This window comes from Mchenga conophoros, linkage group LG2 (assembly GCF_057382185.1).
Source record: "Mchenga conophoros isolate Kocher_MC1m ecotype Shallow Benthic linkage group LG2, M_conophoros_male_GT1.1, whole genome shotgun sequence".
Taxonomy (NCBI): Eukaryota; Metazoa; Chordata; class Actinopteri; order Cichliformes; family Cichlidae; genus Mchenga; species Mchenga conophoros.
Genome location: NC_140527.1, coordinates 4,233,959 through 4,261,137, shown reverse-complemented (window position 1 = coordinate 4,261,137; position 27,179 = coordinate 4,233,959). Strand labels below are relative to the sequence as shown.

The window sequence follows — 27,179 nt, the reverse complement described above, 5'->3', positions numbered from 1 at the left end:
TCACTGAGTCCTGGCTGCATCAGTCCATCCCGGACTCTGCCATTGAGCTATTAGGCTACACTGCACAGCGCCAGGATAGAACAAACAATTCCGGTAAGAGAAAAGGAGGGGGAATCTGCATATACGTGAATAACAGCTGGTGTACAGACACAGTGATCATAGACCGTCACTGTTCTCCGGACATAGAATATCTGACTGTCAAATGCAGGCCCATCTATCTTCCACGGGAGTTCACTGTTGTGGTAATAACAACTGTTTACATACCGCCAGATGCAAATACTAACGTGGCACTAGCGCTTTTGCACACGAACATCAACAATAAACTCAATAAATATCCTGACGCAGTGCACATTATAGCGGGTGATTTTAATCAGGTGGATTTAAAAACAGCTATCCCTAATTTCCACCAGCATGTGAAGTGTGCCACGAGAGGGGCTAACACCTTAGATAAAGTCTATTCCAACATCAAGAAGGGCTACAGGGCAAGACCCTTACCACATCTGGGCCAATCTGACCATTTATCCCTGCTCCTAATTCCTGCATATGCCCCAATCAGGAAAACTGCGTCGACCATCACTAAAACTATAACAACATGGCCAGAGGGCGCTTCTCAACAGCTACAGGACTGCTTTGACAGAACCAACTGGAATATCTTCCAACATCAAGACCTGGAAATGTTCACAAACAGTGTCCTCTGTTACATCAAACACTGTATAGACACTGTCACAGTAGACAAGCAGATCCGGGTTTACACCAACCAAAAGCCATGGATGACCCGGGAAGTCCAGCAGCTGTTAAAAGAGAGGAACAGCGCCTTCAGGTCCGGAAGCAGGGAGAGCTACAGCAGGGCTAGAGCCAACCTGAAAAAAGGCATTAAGAAGGCCAAGGCGGACTATAGGAAGAAGATCGAGAACCACCTGGAGAGTAAGAACAGCCGGCTGGTGTGGCAGGGTGTCCAGCAGCTGACAAACTACAAGTCCAAATCAGGTATGGCTGAAGGTGACCCAGCATTGGCGGAGGAGCTGAACATCTTCTTCACACGCTTTGAGGTCACTGCACCCTATGCCTCAGAGGAACAGCTACACCATACAGCCCACAGCAGCAGTACCATCATCACTCTGGAGGAGCATGAAGTGAGGCGCACCCTGCGGGCTGTTAACCCGAGGAAGGCAGCCGGCCCAGATGGCGTACCAGGACGTGTGCTGAGAGACTGCGCAGACCAGCTTGCCTATATTTTCACCAGGATTTTTAACCAATCCCTTGAACAGTCAAACGTCCCACCCTGCCTCAAGACCTCCACCATAATACCCTTGCCCAAGAAATCTCATATCTCTAGCCTAAATGACTATAGACCAGTGGCACTAACCCCGGTGGTGATGAAGTGCTTTGAGAAACTTGTGCGTTACCACATTACAGCAGCCCTACCCAGCAGCCTTGACCCACACCAGTTTGCCTACAGAGCAAACCGATCGACAGAGGACGCCATAGCAACAGCACTCAATGTAGCATTAACACATCTGGAGAGGCAAGGAAGCTATGTGCGTATGCTCTTTGTGGATTATAGCTCGGCATTTAATACCATTCTTCCATACAAACTGGACGCCAAGCTAAAAGACCTAGGGCTTCCTCACAGCACCTGTAAGTGGATCAATAGCTTCCTCACCGACCGCAGACAGAGAGTGAGAGTGGGATGTTACACATCTCCAGCCCTAAATCTAAGCACTGGGTCGCCACAGGGCTGCGTGCTTAGTCCACTGCTCTACTCGCTTTATACACACGACTGCACCCCCGCCCACCAGAGCAACGCCATTGTAAAGTTCGCAGATGACACTACTGTGGTGGGGCTCATATCTGGGGGAGATGAGTCTGCCTACAGAGATGAGGTGGAGCGGCTGTCTTCATGGTGCAAGGATAACAACCTTCTCCTAAACACGAAAAAGACCAAAGAACTCATAATTGACTACAGAAGACACAAGACAGAAATCCAACCACTAATCATCAGCGACGACTGTGTGGAGAGGGTGGCAGACTTCCGCTTCTTGGGAGTCAGCATAGAGGGAAACCTATCCTGGAGTGTGAATACCTCTGAGCTACTGAAAAAGACACAACAGAGACTGTACTTTCTGAGAGTGCTTAGGAAGAATAACATCACACAGAGACTGCTGGTGTCTTTCTACAGAGCCTCCATCGAAAGCATACTAACGTACTGCATAGGCATATGGTACGCTAGCTGCACAGTGGCTCAGAGGAAAGCACTCCAGGGAGTAATCAACGCTGCCCAAAGGACAATCGGCTGCCCTCTCCTCAAACTGAAAGACCTACACAGTTCCCGCTGCCTCAAAAGAGCCCATAACATCATAAAGGACACCTCACACCCTGGACACTCCATGTTCGAACTGCTGCCTTCAGGTAAACGGTATAGAACAACATACACAAGGACTAACAGACTCAAACACAGTTTCTACCCAATTGCAATATCATGTCTCAATGCTACTAAAAGTAGATGACTTTCATTGCCCCTGTTGTCATTTGTGCCCTTGATGTTGGAATGCTTTCAGACATGTTTTGTTGGATGCGCTAACAAATTGATTGAGTGATTGATTGTTTGAGTGATATATCAACTAGGTCGTATGTTGAGTGTCTGTATGGGGCCTTAGGCCTGGATTGCTTGGGTGTATCTACGGTATGAGTATACTGTATTTTATATGTATTTCTATCTTTTATATCCTATCATTATAGTTTTTAAGTATTTAATTATAGTTTTTAAGTATTTATCTTTTGTGATGTTGCACTGACCAGAGACATCTTTCAATTTCATTGTACCTGTGACAATGACAATAAAGAATATTCATTCATTCATTCATATAACACACAGCACCTAAGAGCAGGGTTGATATTTTGACAAAACATTTCTTCTTATAGTCCTCTTTCACTTTTGTGTGGCTCATTGAAAACTGTGCAAACTTGACTCTTTGAACTCCACGACCCATATCTGCAAACGTAACAAAATGCCAGTAACTGCCTGCACCGAACGACTAATGTTTTTCAGTCTAGTATTCCCCCGGTCAGTTATTTACTTGGTGTTTAAGTATAATAATGTTTAGAGTTGACTGAGAGTCAATCAGCACACACATCTGATCGAGCCCACTTGTCAAATGTGAAGAAAATAGACAAAACAATAAACTGGATTCAGTGTAATCGCAGATAATCTGATGACATTTGTTTTCTCCAAATCAGATTTTTCCGGTTTAAAAGTTTAAAGATGAAGCGATAATAAAATAATGATCAGATCTTATCCAGCAAGTTTTAACTAAACTTCTGTTACCTTTCCATCAACCTTTCTGTTCTGTCTTCTTTCTCTCCTTTAGCTCGCTTGCCCAAAACCCATTTTACACAACACGTTTGCACAATTAAGATTTGCCCCCTGATACATGGTGTATAGGTAAAAGCAGTCACTTTATGTATGCATAAAGCTGTCATGTTCTCCAGAGAAAACAGTAAGTGTACACGTGTGCACATGTGTAGTTCATTCCAAAGTGCACACACACAGACGCAGATTTCCACTACTGGCTGTGCAGATGCTGTGTAGCCTTATGGAAATGATTACAACTTGTGCTGCTTTGTCCTCTATTAACAGCATGGGAGTGAGAGACAGTGAAAGGGACTGCGACACAGAGAGAGAGAGCAAACAAGACGGGATACGACTGACTTTTTGAATAGGTCAGGAGGCAGCAGGAGCGAAAGATGAAAAGAGAGTTGGAGAGAAAAAGGCAACAGTATGGAGAGAGAGATTTATTAGCTGTATCCACAGGGCAGACACTCATACACTGCGGTTAACTTCTGCTCCGTGTGAGGAGCAACACTGGCTTAAATGACATATTAACTGCTTGTACATTTGCAAGCTCAGACTACTTAGTGGCCAGTGATCACACTGGTGACGTGTGAAGACATTTTCCATCATGCATTAAAGTACTAATTCACGCACACATACACACACACGCACACACACACACACGCATAACTAATTTTTGAGCTGAAAAAAGATCCTTGTATGCTCATAAGAAAAACATCTTTTGCTCTGAAATGTTTCAGGAACATTTGATCTCATTACCCCTCAAATGCAGACACACGCAGACATGCGCACACCAACACCTGATGGAGTTTCTCTTCCAGCTAACCCCATTCACTTGTCCAACCCTTTCCACTGGCCCCCGTACACCAGTTTCTTTTTTTGTTTGTTTTTTTACGAGAGCAACTTTACGATGCTGTTTACAAATGTGACTACACGATGTGCCATCCTGGACTCTGAAATATGATGAACACACATCAGTGTTCGGGAGGGAAATTGATTCCAGCTTTCTGACCTATTTGGTGTGAACAAATCCAACAGAAACACGCACTCAACTAATTCACGAGGCGATCTAAATATGGGGTTGATTACCTAGCATTCCTTAGCAGCATGTGTTTTAAAATAAGGGAAAATCTGAGACGGCTCAGGGTGCATGTGTGTGAGGATAAAGGTGGGGTGACATCCAGGAAATCTTTAATTCTGATTTTGTATTTTAAAGCAAGGTAAGGACTCTGATTGACTAGAGTCCCGAATGCAATGTAACTTTTTAACGCTGGATGAATTTGAAAAGAGGTGCATATGGCAGATCATTTTGGAAACCAGCAGCAGCTACTTTTCAGTTTTTCCAAACTCAGTAAGCTCCAAAAACATTTTCCTCATTTATCCATATCAGCTCATAAGTTTTAGTGGAACAAAAATTAGCAACATTTACCTCACTATTCAGCTATGCTGCACCAACAGATACAGCTAAGCCAGCTTTAAACACAGAACTGTCTGTGGGGTTGAAATAGAGGCACCAAAGGCATATTTTAGTTAGCTATTAAGCAAAATACGTCAGACAAAAAACCTTTTTTTATTATATATTAGATCCAGTTTCAAATGAAACTGGGGGAAGTCTTTTTTTAAATACTGTAGTGGGCCTCGGAAATTGGAGATAAAGTAAGAACAATAATAACTTTATTTGCATAGCATGTTTCAAAACACAGAGTTCCAAAGTGCTTTACAGTTCAAATAAAAGCCACACACTGAAGATAAGTGAACTTGCTCAAACATACAGACACGTAATCAGTCATACCGGCAGGCATTCATTCCAAATTACACACATACATGCAAATGGTTGCAAACTATGGCCAAAAATGAAGGGGAAGGAGAGGTTAACCTATAGAAATGAGTTTTCAGCAGTCGTTTGCAGCAAATAACAGAGTCAGCCGGCCTGATTGACCGAGATAGGCTGTTCGGAGAGGCTGGCTGCATAAATAAGGTCTTAGAAAACGTAAAAAACAATGTTTACAATAAATCAAAGCCTTGTAAAGTTAACTGACTGGCCAGTTGCACAGTTCTGCACATATTCTGCTCATATGAAGGCGGAACATCTATGGACTATTACCAAGTATATCATTGATGAACTAAAGGAACACAATGAAATAAAGGAGTTTTACCACTAAGTGTTTTTACCATCAAGGCTTTCAGAAGACTAAATAAACCCAACCGAGAGACGGAATGCCAAAAAAACGTCAAATAAACTCACAGAGAAAGCTCCCTGATCACCAGAATGAAAAAGCTGACCGCTCAGAGCTGTGTGATTATCTCCAGCAGCATTATTCCTGCTTTCATAACCTTGTTCCCAGCTGTGTAGATTCTGCCTACCGTTGCAGCAAAAACCAAATGTGTGTAGTCTTATGGCTGATTGGAGATGTTGAACATTTCAGGCTTATCTAACCCATAATCCCCTGCTCTCCACCTTCTCTCTCTGTATTCTCTCCTCGCTGAAGTAAATACTTACACAGTGTGTAAGTTTCTGCTGTTAAGTCAAACAGAACTCTTTTGAATGAGCAGACTAAACAAAAACATTTTAAGGGGAAGCCTCTCGTATGCCAGCATCACATTAGAAACACAGCATGAGGACTACAGAGCAAAGGTGCGTGCATCAATGAATGTGGTTAAGTGAGTATGTCTAACTCTGAACAGGGCTCTGTAGTTCCTGAAACTGAGCGGCCCACAGTTTGATCTTGTGCCATGAATGGGCTCTACACACTAATTACAGCCACCTGTATGTGTGTGTGTGTGTGTGTAAGGTATGAGTAGATGCATGAGAGAGGAGGGTGACTGTATGGTCATGAATAAAGGCAACCTGCTGTTTCCACTCTGTCTACACACACACACACACACGCATGCACACACACATTTGTAGGAAAAAACTATCATAGCATCATGCGTTGAGGAGGTAGAGGTGCTGCTTTCCACTGTTGGGTTAACCATCTGTGCGTGTGTGTCTGGTTTATGTCAGATCTGTTACATTCACCTGAGGCTTGGCTGTATTTCATAACCACGCAGTGGCATGTCTGAGTCTGTATGTCCAACTGTCAGTCACTCAGTAAGGTCAAGAAGAAACCAGAAAATATTCTAAAGCTAATCATACGAAAAACCCAGATTTTCTGGCTACAAAGAGCGGAGTTTGACAGATTGGGAGCACTCCATAAATCCACAAAATATACATTTTCTTGAACTCTAAAAACCGATGATGTTCTTTGCTGATCTTTTAATCAAGTGCAAGTGCGCATACATGCTTTAACAGTGCAAGGAATACAGTCAGAGTACTATCTCATCAGTAACACTTGGGTAGAAAGCGACAAAAAGCTTTCCTACTACAGTGACCTTGTGGCAATAGTTCAGATTTCTTTGCTTTAGATAGTCTAATATAGGATACACTTGCTAAGAACCAGCCTGCTACAAATAACCAATCATCTTACCAAATGTAAGTTTTGAAACTATGTAAAAACGCAAAAAGAATAAAAAGGATTCAATAATGGAACATGCGGCTCTGGTCTACAACTTACATAAGTAATTTCTGGTAATTTCGAATACACAAAATTAATTAAACCTTCAGCTTTCTAAATGTCTTTTCACGTCTATACTGAAAACACACATGGAATAAAATGCTTATAAAACAAAAGTTAAAAATCTGCTTAGTTGTTCTTTGTGTCAGTAACTTGGCCTAAATGTTCTTTACACAACACTTTTGTAAAAACTAACGCAGCACGTTACTTAACTACCTCCTGGAAAAAGTCATTCGTTACTTTCATGTTGCTCAGTGACATGAATGGAAGAAAAAACAAACAAACACTTTTTAACCAACCAGCATGCAGATAACTGAAGAACCTTTGCAACACAAGTAACAACATAACTGTAATGTGATTACTGCATTATTAAAGTAACTTGTTACATTACTGCATTACTTTAAAATGGAATGCAATTACACTAATGCAAACTTTAATCATTTGTTACACCCAACAGTGGTTGCTATGACCTGAACTGCTGTGGTGCTCGTGTGTTTTGCCCCTCAAAGCACCCCCCTCCCCCCTTTTCATTTTCTTGAAAGCACAACCTGCTTGGATTAAGTTCTGACTGCATGTGTAGCTACGAGTGTTGAATAACAACAACAAAAAACCCATTGAGAACAGAAAAGCCCTTAAAATTCCCAGTTCCTATGCACCAAATCCTCAATTAGCTGATGCTTCCAGGTAACTAATTTAAGCCAGAGAGTTGGGTTTTGGCTAAAAATGCTTGGCAATAAAAAATTGTTCCAGGAAGTAAATCCTACCACCCTAAAGGCTCGCAACAGCTACAGACTTCTCAGTACAGATCCACTGTACAGCTGTATTAAACTGTAGTGTTCCCTTTGTTCTCTATCTAACAAATCCTTTTCTAAATTAATTCATATTAAGTTTATAAGCTACAAGTCAGTGCTCTTGTCCACACTGTGTCTGAAGAATAAAGCAGGACTATAAACTCAAATTTCTCCTCATTACATGCGTTTACCACAGTGTCATTATGTATGTAATAAATACTATACTTGAAACACTAGTGAGCAGTGAATTTATATTTTTCATAATCAATGAAAGCTGTTATGATACACATTTTCTCCTCTGTAAAATGGAGCGCACTTGTGCTGCCAAAGTTCAAGTTTAATGGAAAATTATTGTACGTTTAAAAACACGAGATGTAGGGCTGGGCTATATCATACCGTTCACGGTAATACCGGTGTAATTTTGGGCAACGATAGGAAAATGAAATATCGCGATAGAATATGGGTAAAACGCGCATGCGCAGTGACTTTGTTTACATACGCACATGGCGGAGACGCAGAATGAGAAGAGCAAAAGCGGCTCGTTGAATGACACGGATGAACCAGAATTGGTTTGTAAAAATGCTGCAACTTCAGTGGACCTGTTTAGCTTTCATCCGTCAGATACACAACAAAGCACTATTTTTGGTAGAGCATGCTAGCGGGCCGTCGTTATTACTGTGTTGTTTGGAAAATATGGCACACTTAAAATCAATCCTTCGATTTTTCTGAAACTCGACAGTGATAGTAATAATAAAAAGTAGCTGAAGGTCTGTGCCATAGTTCAAATTACTTTCAAATGCAACTGCTATAGAAAACTAAATGGACTGTATCGGTATTATGGTTGCATACATATTAAGTGGTAACCAAGTGCTAACCAAGATATCCACGACATCTAAGGGGTGTATGTCTACATATAAATATATCTATATATATATATATATTAGGGGTGCAACAATACTCGTATCGATATTGAACCGTTCGATACAGTGCTTTCGGTTCGGTACGCATATGTATCGAACAATACAAAATTTTTTATTTATTTTATCAACTTTCCTTCTGACGATGCTGTCTGTGTTGAGCGCTCGGTGGATCTGCGTTCGATTACTCTGCCTAGGCTGCACTGTCGAGTGCAGATCCACTGAGCGCAGCACAAGCTAGCAAGGTAGAAGCTAAGCTCGTTGCAACATGGCAAATTGAACCTCCCCCACCCTCATTCAGAGCTGGCGTTTGGAACTATTTTGGTTTTCATGTGACGTATGACCCTGAAGGTAAGCGAGTCATGGACTAAAGTAAAACAGTATGTCGAATGTGCCACGCAATGCTCAATTGGTGGGAACTAGTGGGTTAGCGCAGTTATCTTGTTAAGGTGTTGACGCTGTCCAGCTCCACGCACAGGGCAATCCGCGGTAACTTGTTAACGGAGATTTGCTGCTTTATGGCGTTGACGTCATTTTAATGAGATTAACGCTGACAGCACTAGTGGGAACACAACGAATATGACTGCACATTTACGCCGACATCATCCTAGCGCAAAGACAAGTGGAAGCAGACAAAAACAACAAGCAGCATGCTACAAACTTTACCCGAGTCATTTAGACAGTGTTAGCACATGATTCTCCTTATGGGGACCTGATATGTTTAATATGCTGCTGAGAATATAGCCCAGAAGAAGCGTATAGTAGAGCTTTTATTTTGGAAAGAGCCATTTCTCTGTAATAAACTCTCTTTTCCAAAGATGAGTGATTTCTCGATCAGATAGATTTATTTTTATTATTATTATTTTGTTCTTTCAGCAACATTAATTTTAAAAACTGTACTTTTGAGTTAAAATATATATTTATAATTTTAATAAATGACAAATTAAAAAGGCATGAACATTTTTTTGTATCGAAAAAATATCGAACCGAACCGAACCGTGAATTTTGTGTATCTTTGCACCCCTAATATATATAGTTAAATTATCTCTCAGGTGGCTTACCGGTGTACCATTAATAAACCTACCTACACGTTAAACCTATAGAATAGAGTAAGGCAGAATAGTTTTATCCATATAGTGTCCTGAATAGAGATGGACCGATCCGATATTACGTATCGGTATCGGTCCGATACTGACCTAAATTACTGGATCGGATATCGGAGAAAAATAAAAAATGTAATCCGATCCATTAAATATCACGAAAGCACCTCACAAAACTTGCAACACGCCGTAACTCACCTCAGAACGTCGGAGCAGTATGCATCACGTGATAGAGCGGCTGTGGCATGCGGGACCTGTCGGTGGTCTGGATAGCATGTGGAGCTTCGCTAGCAACCCGGCATTTCATCTCCGACAAAGTTATCCCCGAGAGAAGTAAAGCAAGTGTGTAAGTCCATCTCTGAATGTTTGTAAAGCATTCCTGCGTTAAGCTTAACAAGCGACTGCCTCTTCTTGCTGCTACTTCAATCATGAAACTGCTTAACGATCAGCTGATCGGCTTTTCTGTCGTGAGTCCGTGTCTCTAGTTTGCTTTTGGCCCACTTTGCACCAGAAAGAGGAAACCAGCGGCTGAACAACAGCAGCACATTTAAGCTTGATCAGCTGTTGTTAGAATGTATTTATTATTACTTTCTACTCCAGGATCTTTTTCTACGTAGCTGACACTGTGCAGGGGCGGATCTAGCAAAGTTTAGCCAGGGGGGCCGATAGGGCATTAACAGGGAAAAGGGGGCACAAAGACATACTTTTCTTTCTTATTCTCATTTAAAATGTCTAGCTTTTAATAAATAATTATCTGACACCCAAAGTTTTAATTTGATGTAAAATGAATAGAAGTCAATTACTGTATATAGTGACTATTAAGTCTAATATATATACCCTAGTAAGCTATAGTACTTTTTCCTTTGGGAAGGTACCATCTGTGCAGTCTGCAATTCTGTTGAAGAAAGATGTTGAATCTATTTAATATTTCTTGAAAAATAATTGATTTCTGTGCATTTTTTTTCACACTGCATCAAATTAAGGTTGATTACGGCGATTAAGCATCATGAGGTGGAGCGTGAGGGGTGGTTCCCTATTTTTTATTTATTTATTTTTGTTGTTGCTGGGAGTTGGAACCCTATTAGTTAGGTTGCTTAATATTTATGCTAAGTACTCTTTAAAATACCAGAATAGGGAGGATGGTGTAGGTTTAAGTTTATTAGATTGATCAGTATTGCTGAAATATGAAATATTTTTTTTTGCATACAGGTATAACAGAATAGCTTTAGTGTAGTTGTTGTTTTAAACTTGAGTATGAACTTATACAAAATGCAGCAAGATATTTAAAAAACAGTTTTGTTGATTAAAAAAAACTATATCGGATTCATATCGGTATCGGCAGATATCCAAATTTATGATATCGGTATCGGTATCGGACATAAAAAAGTGGTATCGTGCCATCTCTAGTCCTGAATGTATTGAAACGTAATATACCAACATAATAATACACAATTGAGGGCTTCTACCTGTTTTCCTATTGCTGAGCCCAGGCCCTAACTAAAGGAACGGGATTTTTCCATCTGGGATCGATAGCAATTTTATTTCCTCCTCATTTCTGCTACAATGAGTCAGTAGTTGCAAAAAGATTCACCAGAATGTGCCAGAAGAATATACGGTAATGAGAGTTCAGTGATATCTCTTCCAGCTGACAAAGCACAAATCCTGTCTTATTCAATCACCATTTGATATTATTTAAATACACAATATGTGATTAGCATGCTAGGTTTTTATGGAGTGTTAATAAGTGCAGATCCGTTTTGCAGCAGTTGTTTATATGTATGGTATATTTTCAGAAACTGTGACCCTTGGTGGTCAGACTTAATACAACAATGAGGCCTCGGTTTAGTCACGAAAAACCAACACATGAAGTATCTTGAGCTCCTCCAACCCCGAACATGGACTGTGTCAGAGCGTAAAATATCAACAGGGTGGTGAAATAACATACAGGCACAAGTGGTTCCACACACTCCCTCATAAACATCACACAGCAATGGGATTTATGAGTTCTGAAAACATACAGTAAAGGATCAAGTTTTCAATTTTCTTTGTGTGTTGGTTAATGTGAAGTACGTGGGTGTGTGTCTGTGTAGCACAAGCATCTGGCTAAGTTTATTTAGTTTTTTAAAGCCTCAGTATGAAAGTAAAGTATTTAATTTGTTCTTCTTACTTTTCCTTTTCACCCTTTTTTCCATCTGTGTGTTACTGTGATGGTATATAAATCTTTGCATGTGCGCTTATTCGTGTAGCTGTTTTACATCACTGTTCACACTTCGCTGAAAGAGGAGCAGGGTCAAGCACTGAACACAAACAGAGATTAGCCAAAAATGGAGACAATATGGACGCCATGCAGGAATCTGGCAAACATACAGCTGCAGTGTAAAGCTTTAGCCATGATGGAGGCAATCCAGACAAGGTCAGAAATGATTCAGTGGAATTACTGAATTACTTCACGTTTGCTGCTCAGAGGGGATGACGGAGGGCCTCTGAGATAACAAAAGTGGAAACCAAGTGTGTCAATGTACTATATAGATGGGTTAAACAATATTTAACATGCATGTGAAAGGATGCACATATGCATTGCTGTAAATGAACTGGAGCGACAAGTTTCAGCAAAAACACAGCACTAAAGAATGTGGTAGTAACAATAACAGCATTCAAACTCGAAACATTTGTGACTAAAACACTATTCGTCAATGATCTGGACAACGTGCATGACTTATTTTCCCACGGTGTGCTTTACATAAGCGTTAAGTCTGACTAGTTACCAGTGACTTAACCAACAAACAAAAAACAAACAAACCAAAAAAAATAAAAAATTAATTACATTAAAAAACTATTTGAAAAACTTGTTTGAGACATTGCTTTACAAATATACTGCAGACCGATAACTTAAATAGACACTGAGGTATATGATCTGATAGGATGCAGAAAATGCACCGGCTCTTAATGTTGCACCAAGTCAGATATATTTAGTAATTTGCTCCAGCCTCAAATCATCCTGGCTCGTAAAACAACTGTCATCTTCCAAAAATAGATGATGTCCCCATCGATAAATTATTGCTTCCTCGCCAAGTGACGAACCTGCTGCTCAGCAGGGGGCAGAAACGCTGCAGCAGTTCCTCAAGGATGCGAAAACAGCAGCAATGTGCTTGTGTCAGTGTTAAACGACTATTATGCGTTAAAAAGCAAAAGAATAAATCTGGCTGCAAATGAAACATTTAATAAAGTTAAATGTATGTCCTACAAATTATTGTTTTTGTACCGACGGGTTTGTATTTATGCATAAAATTACCTGAGTGTGCTGAACTTGTAATTACTGCATCTGCCTTGATTTATGTGTGTGTGGGTGCCTATAAGCATACGTGCGCTCTTTTATGTCTGCGTGTGGACAGCATTTGTACCTGGTTGTGTATGCTTTTGAGACTGTGTGTCCGTCCAGCTGCTGCGCGTGTAACCCTAGTAAACTTCAAGGCAGTGCTCTGCTCTGCAGAATTAACGAATCTCTCACATCCATCGCCACGTGCCGCCTTTGAAACAGACACCGACGGCCTCGGCTCAGCACTCTCAATCATTCTCTCGCTCGCCCACCCTGCTCTGCCCTGTATCAAATTATATTCTAGTCAAATATCTGCTCATTAGCAAAAGTTTTGTCCCCAATTAACCTTTTTTCTCTTCTTACATTGTTTAATTCATTTTCACAACAGGCAATCGGTGCAATCAAGGCGGCTAAGGAGCAATGAGAGGTAGATGAGGCTGAAAACAACCTTTCTACCTGGGTTTCCTCCCAAATCTCAGTTTCTACTTAAAATAGGACTTGCCTGTTGATAAAGCTGATCAAAACACTTTCTTTCTGAACACTTCCATAAGAAGTAAAAACACCACATTGCTTCAAATTTGTGCAGAGAGTGAAATGAAGAGTCTACAATACATAAGCCTGGAAAGGTCTGACCATATAAAACAATGTTCTAAGATGTTTGATGTTTGGTAAAAACCACGTGGTACTGTATGATGTGCCCTGCACCTGCTCACTATACATTTCTCCCTTCCTCTCATGTACAATTGGGCTCCGTCTTCTACGCCCTCTTCCCAACAATGAAATTCAAGTTGACTGACAGCTATTTTGTCACAGTGGACAAACAACAAGTAAAAAATATATTTCCTGACCAGCTGAGGGTGTTGCACCAAAAGCTAAGTTTTGAGTGCTGTGATTGCTAGCAGATTGCTGCTTAGACCTCTAGTTTGCATGGAAGATGCAGACTTGTCTGCAAACACTTGGAAACAAACCACTGAGCAGTAGCGAAACCTTAAACGTGTCACGCAAACTGGAAACAGAGAGCGTCTGTCTTCAAAGTAAAAGTTATGCCTCACTGCTGAAGCAACATATTCACTGTAAATGAACAAATGGTCTCTGTTTCCAGGGTGAGGTGCACTTTTCAGTTTCATTAGCCGTTAAGTGTTTGGCAGTCATTTCCATACAAACTGTGGGCGACTGCAGGACACTGGCCCTCGAGGCCTGGAGTTCGACACCTGTGCGCTAATAGGTGTCTAGGCCTGTGTGACTGGGGCCTTACTTGTCAACTCCTAACCTGCCAAAACCCCCACCAAGCTGGCGTTCTAATAATAACTGTAGAATTTTTTTAAGTCTGAAACCCAGAAATTACTATTCCCTAACAAAGAGCCCGGTCTGTAGACCACTGCTCTGCTTACTGCTGAACTCTGCTGTGATCCGTGCTGGAATGTAACTGTCTAGCCACACTTCAAAGCGAACACCGAACCTGTTGAGCGTGAATATGCCACAAGTGTGCGGATGAGCTTGTTAACTTTGCACAAACATGCACGTATCACCGTTTCGGCACGGATCTGCACGGGTGCTCATTAGGTGTTCCAACGTGCGTCCCCATGCTGTTGTGTATGCATTTAATTGCGTACATGCTGACAATATGCGGTTGTCTTCTTGAACTTCAAAGTTGCTGGCATGCTCTGCTGTGTGAGGCTACATGCTGAGAGGATGTCTTTGATGAACAACTATTTACAACAATGTAAAACTAACCCTCACATCACGATGCGCCGCTGGGCCATGTTTCAACATGACTCACCTCAATTCCTGCTTTGTTCAACAGTCATTCTTGTTACTCAGAGCTGTTTGTGGATTAATAACAATGCAACTTTTTTGTCTACACTCAGTGGGATGCTTTCTTGCTCACCTCAAACTGTCGTATTTTACTCCCCTAGAGAACATTTTAGTAGAGAAGATAACTGCATTCATTCTGTGTGTGTTCCAAGTACACGCTGTATCCCAGGACCTATTAACTACATGCACTTCAAAGTAAAACAAAATAGCACGTTTCTTTGATAGTGAATAAATTCTGCTAACAACCAGCAAAACCATGGTGACACTGCTGGAAGCCTGTGAATGACCGAAGGACACTGAAACAGACGTCTGCCTTGATCCAATCGATGCAGTATGTCGGACCGCTGTCTTTTCGACCTAATGAGGTGTCTGAAGTCATGATGTAGCAAACCATCACTAGTATAGTAAAGAGAAAGGAATCTGATGGGTCGACTGGATGTTAACTTTCTGGCTTGTTTAAATTATTTAAAAATTGTCTGACAGCAGCGATACACACTCCTTTCTCACTAATATTCTTACTTCTGTTTTACCTTATAGCTGATACTAGTAACTATTCTTTTGGTCACTAAGAGCACAATAGTTTAAATCAGACACACGTAAAGCTAAACGTTAACTGTCAAAAAATATTAGCCTTGATTGCAACTGTGCAGGCAGCACGGTTGCATGGTGGTTAGCACTGTTACAGCACAGCAAGAAGGTCCTGAGTTCAATTCCACCATCAGGCCGGGGTCTTTCTGGGTGGAGTTTGCGTGGGTTCCCTCCGGGTGCTCCGGCTTCCTCCCACCGAGATAATGCAGTTTATGGGGATAGGTTAATTGATTAATCAAAATTGCCCATAGGTGTGAATGCGGGAGTGAATGTGAGCACGAATGGTTGTCTGTCTCTGTGTGTTGGCCCTGCGACAGACCGGCGACCTGCCCAGGGTGTACCCCGCCTCTCGCCCTATGACAGCTGGGATAGGCTCCAGCGCCCCCCGCGACCCTGAAAAGGAGAAGCGGACGCGAATGGATGGATGCAACTGTGTATAATCTTATGTCAAAGTGCTAAATTCAGTATGTTTGATACATAAACACTTACATGGCGATGAACACAGAATAAATCATAACACAAATTTAGGATTGAGATGTTCAGGCAAGAAAAAAGGAGGGAGGGAGGCTGACGCAGCACTTAAATCTCCAAATATCATATACTCATTAAAATGCAAACAGCGTTAGAAAACAGCATTGTGGAGAGGAGCTTGAGGTCACGGCCACAGAGTGTGTGGTGTGTGTTTTCGTGTGAGTGTATCAGTTTTCAGGATACTGTCACACTGATCAAACTCAGGCCTGATAGCAGAGGCGCCGTAGAACCATTGCTGTATTTGCCTAAGAACCATGGGGAAAACTACACACACATCTTACCCAGAGAACAGAGAGGGAAATGTATTGTGCATGCATTTTGGTGAAATATAATGCGCTGGAATGCTGCAAAATTATGCAAGTAACTACATGCAGACGCACACCTGATGGCTCGGAACAAAACCCGTCTGTTGGAGCTCATTTCTTCTTTAATGGTGACGTTATCTGTTTCAAATTACATGTAATTTCTTAAGATATTTCTGTCTGCGGTAATTTTCTCTAATCATATTTTTTCTTTGCTTATTTCATTCCAGCTATGCCGAACGTTTAGAAATAGGCGAGATAAAGCATTTAATCAAACTTCCTGAAGCTTAAATAGATATGAAATAGAGGCAGCTTTAAAAAAACTGTTTAGACTGCATACCTATAAACACATGACAGGAAAACACTGACAAGTCAACAAGGCTTCATCAAATCCAGATAGAGCACCAGCTTTGGGATGCATAGTTCAAACTGCGATAAACATTTTGATAAGTGGAACAAGTTTTTCCACGCCTGCAGCTTTTTATTCAGCTCAGTGTGAGTTGTTCTGTCGTATCCTGTCCTGCTTGCTGTCAGTGCAGTGACATCTGGAAAAGCCAGATGTAATTGCTGGAATCCGAAAAAGTGACAAAAAGAGAATAAAGGAGGGAATCGCTGAGAATAATTTGCTCTCCATGTCGTCATTAAGACATCAAAGCGAACGCAGAAGATACAGAGCCTTTCAGCGTGGACACAAATGCACTTTGGAGGAGAAGAGTAACAAACGAGGGAAGAACAGAAAAGAACAGAGGGGAAGGGAAGCGGAGGGATGGTGTGTGCTGAAGAACCTGTCTTTGGCTTTGATGACGGCACAACAGTGAAAGCAGCAAAAGCAAACAAAAGTTTCTAAAACTTCAAACGAAAGCTTTTTGTAGCACAGGTCTGCTCGCTCTTTCTCCCCCAGTTCTCCATTCTTCCCCCCCCTTTTCTCTTCAAACATGTCTTTGCTAATTGCCAGACCCTGTTCTGCCCTCCGCAGGCTCTCCACTCCTCTCAGGTCTATTCAGCACGGGGGTTGTTACAGAGGGAAGGCCTAATAACGTGCTCTAAGTGGACAATGGAGCCTGCGGGGCCAGCGACAAAATCCTGGTCTTAATGAGAAAAGACTCCTCGAGCGAACAAGCAGGTCTGTCAATAGACTGGCCTATTATGGAGTTACAGGGCAGGGTGGGAGGGTGGGGGTGTATGGCATGTGTGTTCCAAGTTATCTGCGCATGAGTTAATATCTATGTGATAGAAAATAAATAAATAAATAAATAAATAAATAAATAAAATTAGTGTATAAAAAGGAAAAAAATAGACGCGTCTAGGTATGGCAGCATGAATGCTTGCGTATTTGTGTGTGTGTGTGTGTGTGTGCTGCTACCCCCTGAGGGTAACAATAGTTAACAGGACTAATCCTCTAGACCGTATAATGGCCACTAAGCTGTCTATTCAGAAGTTCAGCTCCCCTGCTAACTCCTCCGATCAGGCACGAATACCCACACTCAGCCATTCACTTCCCTTTCCTTCGTTCTTTGTAAAACTTTCGGAAACTTTTTTTGTTGTTGTCTTGATCAGTATATCATTTGATTCATATCACATAGCTAATCGCATATTTAAGTATTTTTAAATGGAAATATCGTGCTGCAGTATCCCTCATGGTTTCAGCAGTTTAAAGTATTGTTTATCTGTTTAAACAGAACCCAGAGATACACTATTATCCAACTATTATATAACTTACATTATTCACAGATTTATTTGACGTACTACATGTTAGTTATCTGTTGCGCTACTCCCTCCTCTTTCTTAATCCCTCATTTCCTCCCTCCTTCTTCCCTCCTCTCCTCCATCTTCCCCTCCTCCCAGTCATTTGTAGTGTGTGTGTGTGTGAGAGACTTCACCAATTAGTTTTTTGGAGAGGTTAACCCCACTGCTGTGAGTTTGTAGCGTCATTGTTGCTCTGTGTGAGGGACTGCAAGTTATGCAGAGAGGCTCTCCGAAGCACCTTGTTTGCTTTCATTTGCAGGTGGGGTGAGGCTTTGGAGTGGCAGTGGGTGGCTGTTAAGTGATGGGGGTGCAGGACACATCTCCCATAAGGACCCACTCTGGAAACAGCGAGTGTCTCCTTGAGAGGCTTTGTCGATGCCTCTTACAATTGCACCGAGCTCTCCCTGCTAAATCACCTGCTCACATCTTAACTTGTTGATTCTCTAACAGCAGGCTGTGATCTCTAAATGTATCATTTGTTTGTTAAAAATGTATACTTTTAACTGCAGTTATCTTTTGTGGTGTCTGATGTCCAGGATGGACAGTTATCAAAAAATGTAAGTTTGGATTATGACTCTTTTTTGGTTTAAAATAGAGATTAAATTGGTAATCATGCTGACATTTTCTGTCTATTCAAAGTTAAGAGGTTAAGAGCTTCTCTTAAGCTTATACGACTGTGTAAAAACTTTGCAAAACAGAGCATCTTAAATTAAAATGTTTTGTCACACAGTAATCTCTGGTTCCTATGCTTAAAGACAGTTAGATTTAAGGGTTTTAAACCCTTTGGAAGCAATTTTATGAGTTTATAACAACCAAAATCAATAAGAATTAATAAAATGTTACTGAATTTGCACTTACCTATGTCATTGATGGTCATCAGAAGCACACAGCGCACTAATTCTTAGTACCCCATCGAAAAAACAAGATGTGGTTCCGATGTCTAGTTCGGCATAAATGTAATGCGACATGTGTTCTGTGAATTTATTAAAAATATAGATTTTTTCCAAACATTTTTTAATTGTCCATAATACAAAATGGTAGATTTTTATAGAAAAACATTTACCTTTAAGACCTTTTAAAGAATTATAACCATAGCTCTCCACTCTTCCACTTCAAACCCAGTTTCTACAATTATATTTCCTCCAGTCTAGCTTGCTTTCATTGTGATATGTCCTCACCCTCCCTGCCTTTCAGATTCTCCCATCTTCTATCACTGTTGGACACGTCCGCCTTAATTGACAAACCGAGATACTTTAAAGCATCTCGCATCCTCAAATTTTCAGTTTCGTGTAGTTTTACCCATATCTGGGGACGGAGTGCACTTCATGATGTGAGTGATGGGGCATCAAATGATACATATAAAACCCTGCTACATTTCTTATTAGTCTCATGTTTTTCACTCAAAGGACGCTGCTGTGCCAAAACACACAGAGAGGTAACATTACACCTCAGATTAGCTGTGGGAGAGTTGCTGTGGAAACCAAGGGTGAAAATGTGTTTGCTTTAGAGTTTTGAGGAGCTGGTAAATGAAGTTAAGATCAAATTCCTTCCTCAAACAGAATTAACAGAGCGCAGAATACAGCAAAGAGCAAGACGGAGAGGATACGTAGAGGTCGAGTGCCAGTAAAACAGAAATACTCTGCATACTGAGCAGTACTGTCTTTACTCAACAGCTGTATTTGCTATTAAGTTGACTTAAAAAAAAGCAATTACAGCATTAAATTGCTACATTATAAGTTTGTCAGAACGTGTAATTTTAAAGAAAGTTACCTGCACTAAAGCTTAATGGTTTTTCCCAGCCCATTAATCTTTCTGACACACGTACGGCTCTCACCTGATAACCCAACAGTAACACATTAATACAACATCTATGAATCAACCACAATGTTAAAACTACCTTGGTAATACTTAAGCAGTCTGGATGGATACTTTGGCTCCTGTGGATCTGTTTGCTCGGCGCACACACTCTTGACGGCACTGAGATCTGTGAAGTTTGGAGGCCTGGTCAGTGCCTTGGCCTCTGAGCTGTTACCGCGCAGTTGCTGTGGTGCAGCAGGGCACACCGTCCTGCTAGTCTTCCAGATTCTTCCACAATCAAGCAGATGGTGCTTTTCGAAGTTTTGGCCATATATTGTCGATACCAATATGCATTTAGCTTCTACTACTAGCAGTAACTACATTAGAAGTAACGAGTGGGAAAGTGGAAGCAGATGTCAGTTTTCCCTAACTCTGAATCTAACTCTGACACACGACAGTGAGAGGAATGGGAGGATTTCATAGAAAAACTGTAATTTAAAGAGTTTTCAGCCTTCAGTTAGACATACCACTTACACTCTCTGTAATCATATGAAACGTGTGCTTCACTTCAGTTTTCGGGTGGATTTTCTCCTCAAAATGAGTCACTGCTTGGGCCTTGAGAAAAAGGCTTGTTGACTGACAGATGGCATCTAGTGCGGAGAATTGAAGTCAAAGCTAGCACGGGGTATTTAAGACCCATTAGGGGTCTGTGAGAGCTTTACTTGGCGTACAATCAGTAGAGAAAAAGCCATATGCACTCAGACACACACACACACACACATGGACATACACAGATGTTAATGGAGCATGAAGGCAAACAGAAGGCAAAAGAACGAGGAGGTGAAAGACGCTCAAGAGAAAAGACGTCTCCTCTTGACTGGTAATGCTGAAGGAATCCAACTGCAGGAGGGTTTTGAGAGAAATACAAGAAGGATATTTGAGGTGGATGAAAAAAGGACGGGAAAAAAAGCAGAGAGAAGGTGACTGTGAGAAGAGTTGGTTGTAGTTTGCATGAGAAGTTAAGAGAGATAAGTATTCGTGGCTACTATTTTCCACAGACCACCTCAGTGTTAGGTAAAAGGAGACGCAGCAGATACAACTCTCCTTATCCCTACACTGCTTTGAATGCATCTCAACCTGTTAAGACAGCTTTTCCAAGACTTCCGTAGATTTTATTGTTCTCTTTTATTCTCCGGCATTGTTGACGGCTCTGTTTTCTTTTGCTGCGTCTCCCCCATGTCCATCTTCTTTCCTCCTCTTTGCTGGAAGTGAAACGAGGCAGAACGAGAGGATGTGGGACAGACAAGCGTGAAATGGAGGCAGGGGCCTCTGAGGAGTGTGCGACTGTGCTGATGTCAGTTTGCATCTGTATTTTGTCCACATTTGCCGGTGACATGTGCATGTGAGGGATTGGAGAAATATTTTCCTGTCCCGTCTTGTTGACATGTATATGCAAAAAGATGCAGTAAATATATCCATGTGCATCTTAATGTTTATCGTTACAAGAAACAACAAGGTGGTAAACAGCTTTTGAAACCTGAACCCGTTCTTTCTGCTGCGTCATATCTGCCTGAACACGCACGCATACACACCAGCATGTTTACATCTCCACAGTGCCACCCTGATATCCGGAGCAACAGCTTTGTCTACTTCACTGTAAGGGCGGCGTGTTGTAACAAAAGCAGGACCAAAGAGAACGGAACAAATGTGATGCGGAAACGAACAAAATGACTGTGACAGGCGAAGAAACAGGCGCACATACACTCTTTCAACTCTGCCCTAACTTTCTGCAACTGTTGGCCGAATCAAGCATAAGCTCGTGTCATTTTTAAATGCAAAGACTTCTGGAATACAATGTAACTTATTTCTGATTTTTACCATACATTATTAAAAATTCCCAGCTGAGACTTCTTCAGTTGAGAATCTAATAAAATTATGCGCTATAATGAAACAGGTATTTCCATAAGGAGAGACAAAGGAAGGGAACTTCTCCTGGAACCAGATCCCCTGCTATTAAGGCATCTTTAAGTTCAAGAGGAGGAGGGGTAAACAACGTGATGATTTCTGGGCTCTATCTTAAAATGACAGCTTTTTTAATGTTTTGCGCTTTTTACTGAGGACCTACTTCCTGTAAGGCCTCAAATGCTAGAGTGAACACCAACTAACCTGAGCAGAAATGGTTAATTTGTCAAGTAGGTGGATGAGGTAGCGAGGGCAAGACACTGGGTTACTTGAGATTCATTTTAAGCTCTGCGCAATCACAGACACATACTTTTCTCTCTTTGCGTGTGACTCACACCAATTAAGTTGCAAACCTTGGCTGCCACTACATCCTCTCCAGATGAGGCACCAGATATCTCAATTAAAAAAATCAGAAATTTGAGAACACGAAATAAGAGGGGGCATCAGGATGGAGAAACTGACGGATGGCGAGATGATGTTGGTCTGCAACGTGATCTCATGTGTTAGCTTCTGGCCGGAAGACAGCTGCGGTCTCACACATGCAATGCAGTTTAATGAAGAAAGACTGAACGTGCAAAAACGAGCTGGATTTGCTGTCAAAGAAGTGCAGGCCTACCAGGAAACAAGCAGTCTCAGGCAACGATGTGAAACCATTTATTTGGTGTGCAGTACCACATTAAAGTTTCATGACAAACAGGGCGGAGCTGTGTGATGTCAGGAGTTCACTGCTATTAGTGGGCTAATCCTGGCATTAAATCACCAGATGTTATTGAAGAAACAATAATTTTCTAAATCAATTTTCTTCATAGTCCTGCTTTGGTTTTTGCCATTTGTCATGTTTAATGTTGTGATTTGTCTTGCTTCAGTCTTCATTACGTAGCCACGGCTTGATGAACATAAATCATGTACAACCGTATTTATTCAAACATACGTTAGGTCGAGGTTTGATATCTTTCTCTGCCTGTCTTTGCGCTTTGTTCTCCAATTATGAACAGATGTCAGCTGCTATGGTTGAGCTCTTAAATCACCACAAATCATCATGTCACCCACTTGCGAACAGACCTGCATATGCACACTGACACACACGCACGTGCTCATTAAAACTCAAAACCGCATTTTTATGCGCACATGCACTGAAAGCACGCCTAAATGCAAGCATGCACGCACACACACACGACTCCAAGCCATTTCCTTCCGTCCTTTTTATGCACAGTTTCCCAATTCTGCTCCAGACATGCTTTCATTGTCATCGCATCTGGTTTAAGCTATAAATGTTCTATAATAAAAGAAAAAAAATTCACAATATGAAAAGACAAAGTTAAAGAAAAGCGAATAAGGGAGAACAAAAGAGAAGAAACTGCACGAAAAGACTGCGGGAGTACGAAAGAGAAGCTTGCCTCGCCTTTTCAGTTTTTTTGAAGGTCACTGTGGTTTGTAGAGCAGAAAAAAAATCTTTTTTGGTTTCACTTTATTGGTGGTCCAATAAATCTTCTCACAACGACGCATGAACATACGCGCATGCAAAAGTCCTCAAATAAACAACCACACACTCACACAAACACACGCACACATTTTACTTACAAACATTTTCCAACCTACACACAATAAAAGAACTAACCCTTCAAAGAATCTTCCAATTTCCCCACATCAACAAAAGCCTGCCTTCACAAAATGCCTCTCCATGCCTTCCAACCACTGAGGCGGAGTACAGTGGGTGTTTTACGGCAATCGAATGCTAAAACATCTGGGGAAAATAGGAAACTGTGAAAATATTGGTACAAATTAAACGTGGTTGGAGGAAAATGAGCCAGCTGACTGGGGGAAGGAGGAATGAGCGCTGATATTGGGTGCTAATAAGAAAAAGGTGTTAAATGATACTCTTGGTTAGAAATTGAGAGGGAAATACAATAAGATGCAGGTGTGGGCTCATTACTGTGAAACAGACCGGTCATAAGATAATTAACACAGGACCACACAGGTAAGGAGGGGAGATGAAAGCGAAGGGGACGTGTGGTGGAAGCAAGGAAGCGAAACAGTGAGAGAACCCTTAGCAGAGCAGCAAAGTACATCAAACAGAGAAACAGGTAAAGGTCCACAGAGTAAGGTATTACAACAACTACTGCTCCATGCTCTGAGCATCCTTACCAATGTAGATTGATCCAGCTACGAAAACAGTTTCCAGAGTCTGCAAGCCACGATCATTTTCTATTGGAAACATACAAGTTACATTACCCTGCTTGGATTTTTAATTAATTACATGTACATGTACATGCATGCAAAACTCTCAAGCCAATCCTTGCTGCTCTAATGAGCTTGAAAGTCAATATATTGTATGACTGTCTACTTTTGCACAGTTTACTTTGCTTTAAGTGGAAAGGATCCTATTCTCAAGTTTTGATGTTGTAATTCACAGGATTGGTTCTCATTACCAGTGAGACTGACAAACACATAATATACATACATTTGCCCAATTAACTGTGCATAGCATGAACGTGTGTGTGCATATGTGAAGTGAGTGAAAGGGACAGTGAATGAGGGAGGGGAGAAGGGGGCAGCAGCTGCTTGCCTGGATGACCTCAGCGGCAGCTGTTGCCCCCCAACCCTTCCACCACCGCCCCCGCCCTCTGTATGCCAGCTTGCCTTTGAAGTTCAGGTCAAGACCGATGCAGCTTTGAATGCATACCGATAATAATTACAGGAAAATAAAAGGATATTTTCGACCGGCAATATGCAAATTTATGGAAAACTGGGACTGAAACTGTATTGTTGACACTATAACCGAAATTCAGACCTGTCATTTCAATGATAATAAAATCTATGCTGTATCTATAGGAAGAAAATCTTCATATTCATTGATAGATAAAACGCTGCATCATTAGGTTTTCTGCGAGTGTTGTGTTGTCTAAGATTTCAACCTGGCTCCTGTTAACTTTGGTGCATGACTTAATTTCAAATTGAAGATACTTTTGTCCTTTTAAAACACCGAATGAATGAATTTGCATCGGAGCATTTCACTCAACCCAGTCTTTGAAGTGCCGACGCAGTATAGAGAGTACAGCTTTAGTCAGATTCTCTGGAACGCTATGCAGCCTTAATCACTCTGCTGGCATCCACTCTACTGACTGAAACCTGACACACACACACACACACGCGCGCACGCACACACAGAGACACACACAAAATCGGGTGGCATGTGCACAAACTCGTGGAATGAAGCGCGCGCGCACACAGACGGGTGTGGAGGTTCACCGGCACACAGACCCAGACACACGAGCAGGCAAAGACAGAGGCTTGCATGTGTAAATGTACGCTGACACACTGTCCCTCCAACAGGTATTTTGTTTACATGGATAAGAGTTGAGGGAAGTGGTTATTTGAGTCCATGTACATAAAATAAAATACACACTTGTATTTGTGCAACAAGGTTGTCAGAGGAGTCACAGACTACTGCCTCCACATAACAGCTCACCCACCCAGACACTAACAACAATACAGCCTTCTGGGCATTGTATAGGAAAAAGAAACATGGCACAACAAAGCCTCTTTTATAGTGGCATTAACATTGAGACGCACACACAGATGAGGAATTTCCATGCCTCCGGACTAACAGTTTGCATCGCCTGCACTGGTGCAACTCAATTTTACATTTACCATTTACTTGAAGCACAAAATGATTCATTTCGTGCTCAAACAGTTCTACTACGTAATTCATCCAAAGGTTCACATTGATGTCTCATGCACCAAACACTTACCTATCACAATAAGTGTGTAGTTGACATTTACGCTGCCAAACCCATTGGTGGCCTTACAGATGTAAGTTCCTGCATCGTCCATCTCCACCTCCTTAATACGCAGAGCGTGCTGTGACACCCTGAACCGTGTCCAGCCCCTGTGGATGTTGCGGCCATCTTTGGTCCACATGATGAGGGGAGGGGGGTCACCCTCCACAGGGCAGGGCAGCTTAACCGTGCGACCCAGACGTGCGCTCTGCCGATGGTTCACCCGCTCTGACACCCTGGGGGGACCTTTAGGGTAGAAGAAAAATGAAAACTTTAGTACCGGTAGTAGCATCAGCAGTAAATTCAGCCTGGTTATGTAAGACCTGAATAATTAGTATATTAGTATACTGGGCATGAATGAAGAGTGTGCAACTTGATCTACGAGAAAATGGATCATTCTGACCCCTCCAAGAAAAAGACAAAATACTACAGTTTTGAACAAATTTGTTGTTTGACAAGCTCATAAGTTAGATTATAACTTAAATACAAAATACAATCTAATTATTCCAGGAAGTTCAAGAAGTAAGTTTACTCCTTGGTAAATTTACAGTCTTAAAAGCATCCATTGGAAGCAAACACAAAGCCAATTAGTAAGTTTAATATCATTTGATATGCCACACTGACACGAAGCCAGGCATGACCTTGACCGCTCGGTAGCCGCTCTACTGTGAAATAGCACACTAGGAAAACAAAAGGGATTAAAGTAGCCTGATTGAATTGGAAAGGTGGGAGGAAATGATGGAGAGAAATGGAGGGGACAGAACAAAGAGAGGGGGGGAGAAACAGAGGAAGGAAAGAGGGAAGGTAAGAGGAGAAGCGAGGAGGAAATGAATAAGGGAATAAGGGAGTATGGAATTTAAGGGAGTAAGTCTGCGAAGAGAAAGGGAATGAAATACGAGTGAATAGGACAGGCATACAAAGAAAGACAAACAGAAACACAGAGAGGTGGAAGCAGGAGTGGCGTGGGAGTTAACTCGTTTCTGAGCATCTCTGTTTGACCTTGCATTACTCCCTTTAGGTTAAAACAATACTCTCTAAATATAGCAATAAAAACACACAGGCCACCATGTAGCAAACAATTTCCCAGCAAACAACAAAAGGCAATTGCAAGAAAATCCACCCTTAAACAACTAACTTCAGGTCACGTCCTGTAGGTTAAACATGTGAAAGAAAGGACAAACGGCGGTCCATGAAAACAGCGCGCCTGACAGACGTTTATCAAATCGATGTGGCCAGATACAGTTCAAACATTTCAGGTGCGTTTAATTCATTGCCCCCTTTGATACTGCTTAAATGTGTGCTTGTCAAAAAATGATTGGTTGGCTGTCGGGAACTTCTTCTTATGCTGTTTTTTGGTTGGCTTGTGATTGTGTTAGAGGTCGTAGTTGATTTTTTGTGCAAGGGAGAAAAGGAGTAGCCTGGTGTGGGGGGTTGAGAGTGAAGAAGAAAAGGCAAAGAAGTGCAGACTGTTTTAAGTGCAATCATAAAAGGTTTTAGGGGTAATCATTATAATAGCGATCCACTAAGAACAGTGAAAGATTGACTAGTTTTATCACAGCTGGCATTCCAGTTTTTCACTTCTGTGTGGCTGGCGTGAGAAACAGGAGCGACGAGAGCCACAACAGATTA

At 41.6% G+C, this 27,179-nt stretch overlaps 1 protein-coding gene across 3 annotated transcripts in view; it reads right to left on the bottom strand.

Annotated features, from left to right (window-relative positions):
- fgfrl1a (fibroblast growth factor receptor like 1a) overlaps window positions 1–27,179 on the bottom strand; it is a 71,272-nt gene that overhangs the window by 19,273 nt on the left and 24,820 nt on the right. For 2 of the 3 annotated variants that reach the window (XM_085283751.1, XM_085283759.1), the window contains exons 3-4: window positions 25,524–25,796; window positions 23,917–23,976 (exon numbers count right to left, since the gene is read on the bottom strand). In XM_085283751.1, coding sequence (XP_085139877.1) covers window positions 23,917–23,976; window positions 25,524–25,796 — 333 coding nt within the window. The remainder of the gene's footprint in view (window positions 1–23,916; window positions 23,977–25,523; window positions 25,797–27,179) is intronic. The other variant, XM_085283767.1, reaches the window with a different exon arrangement.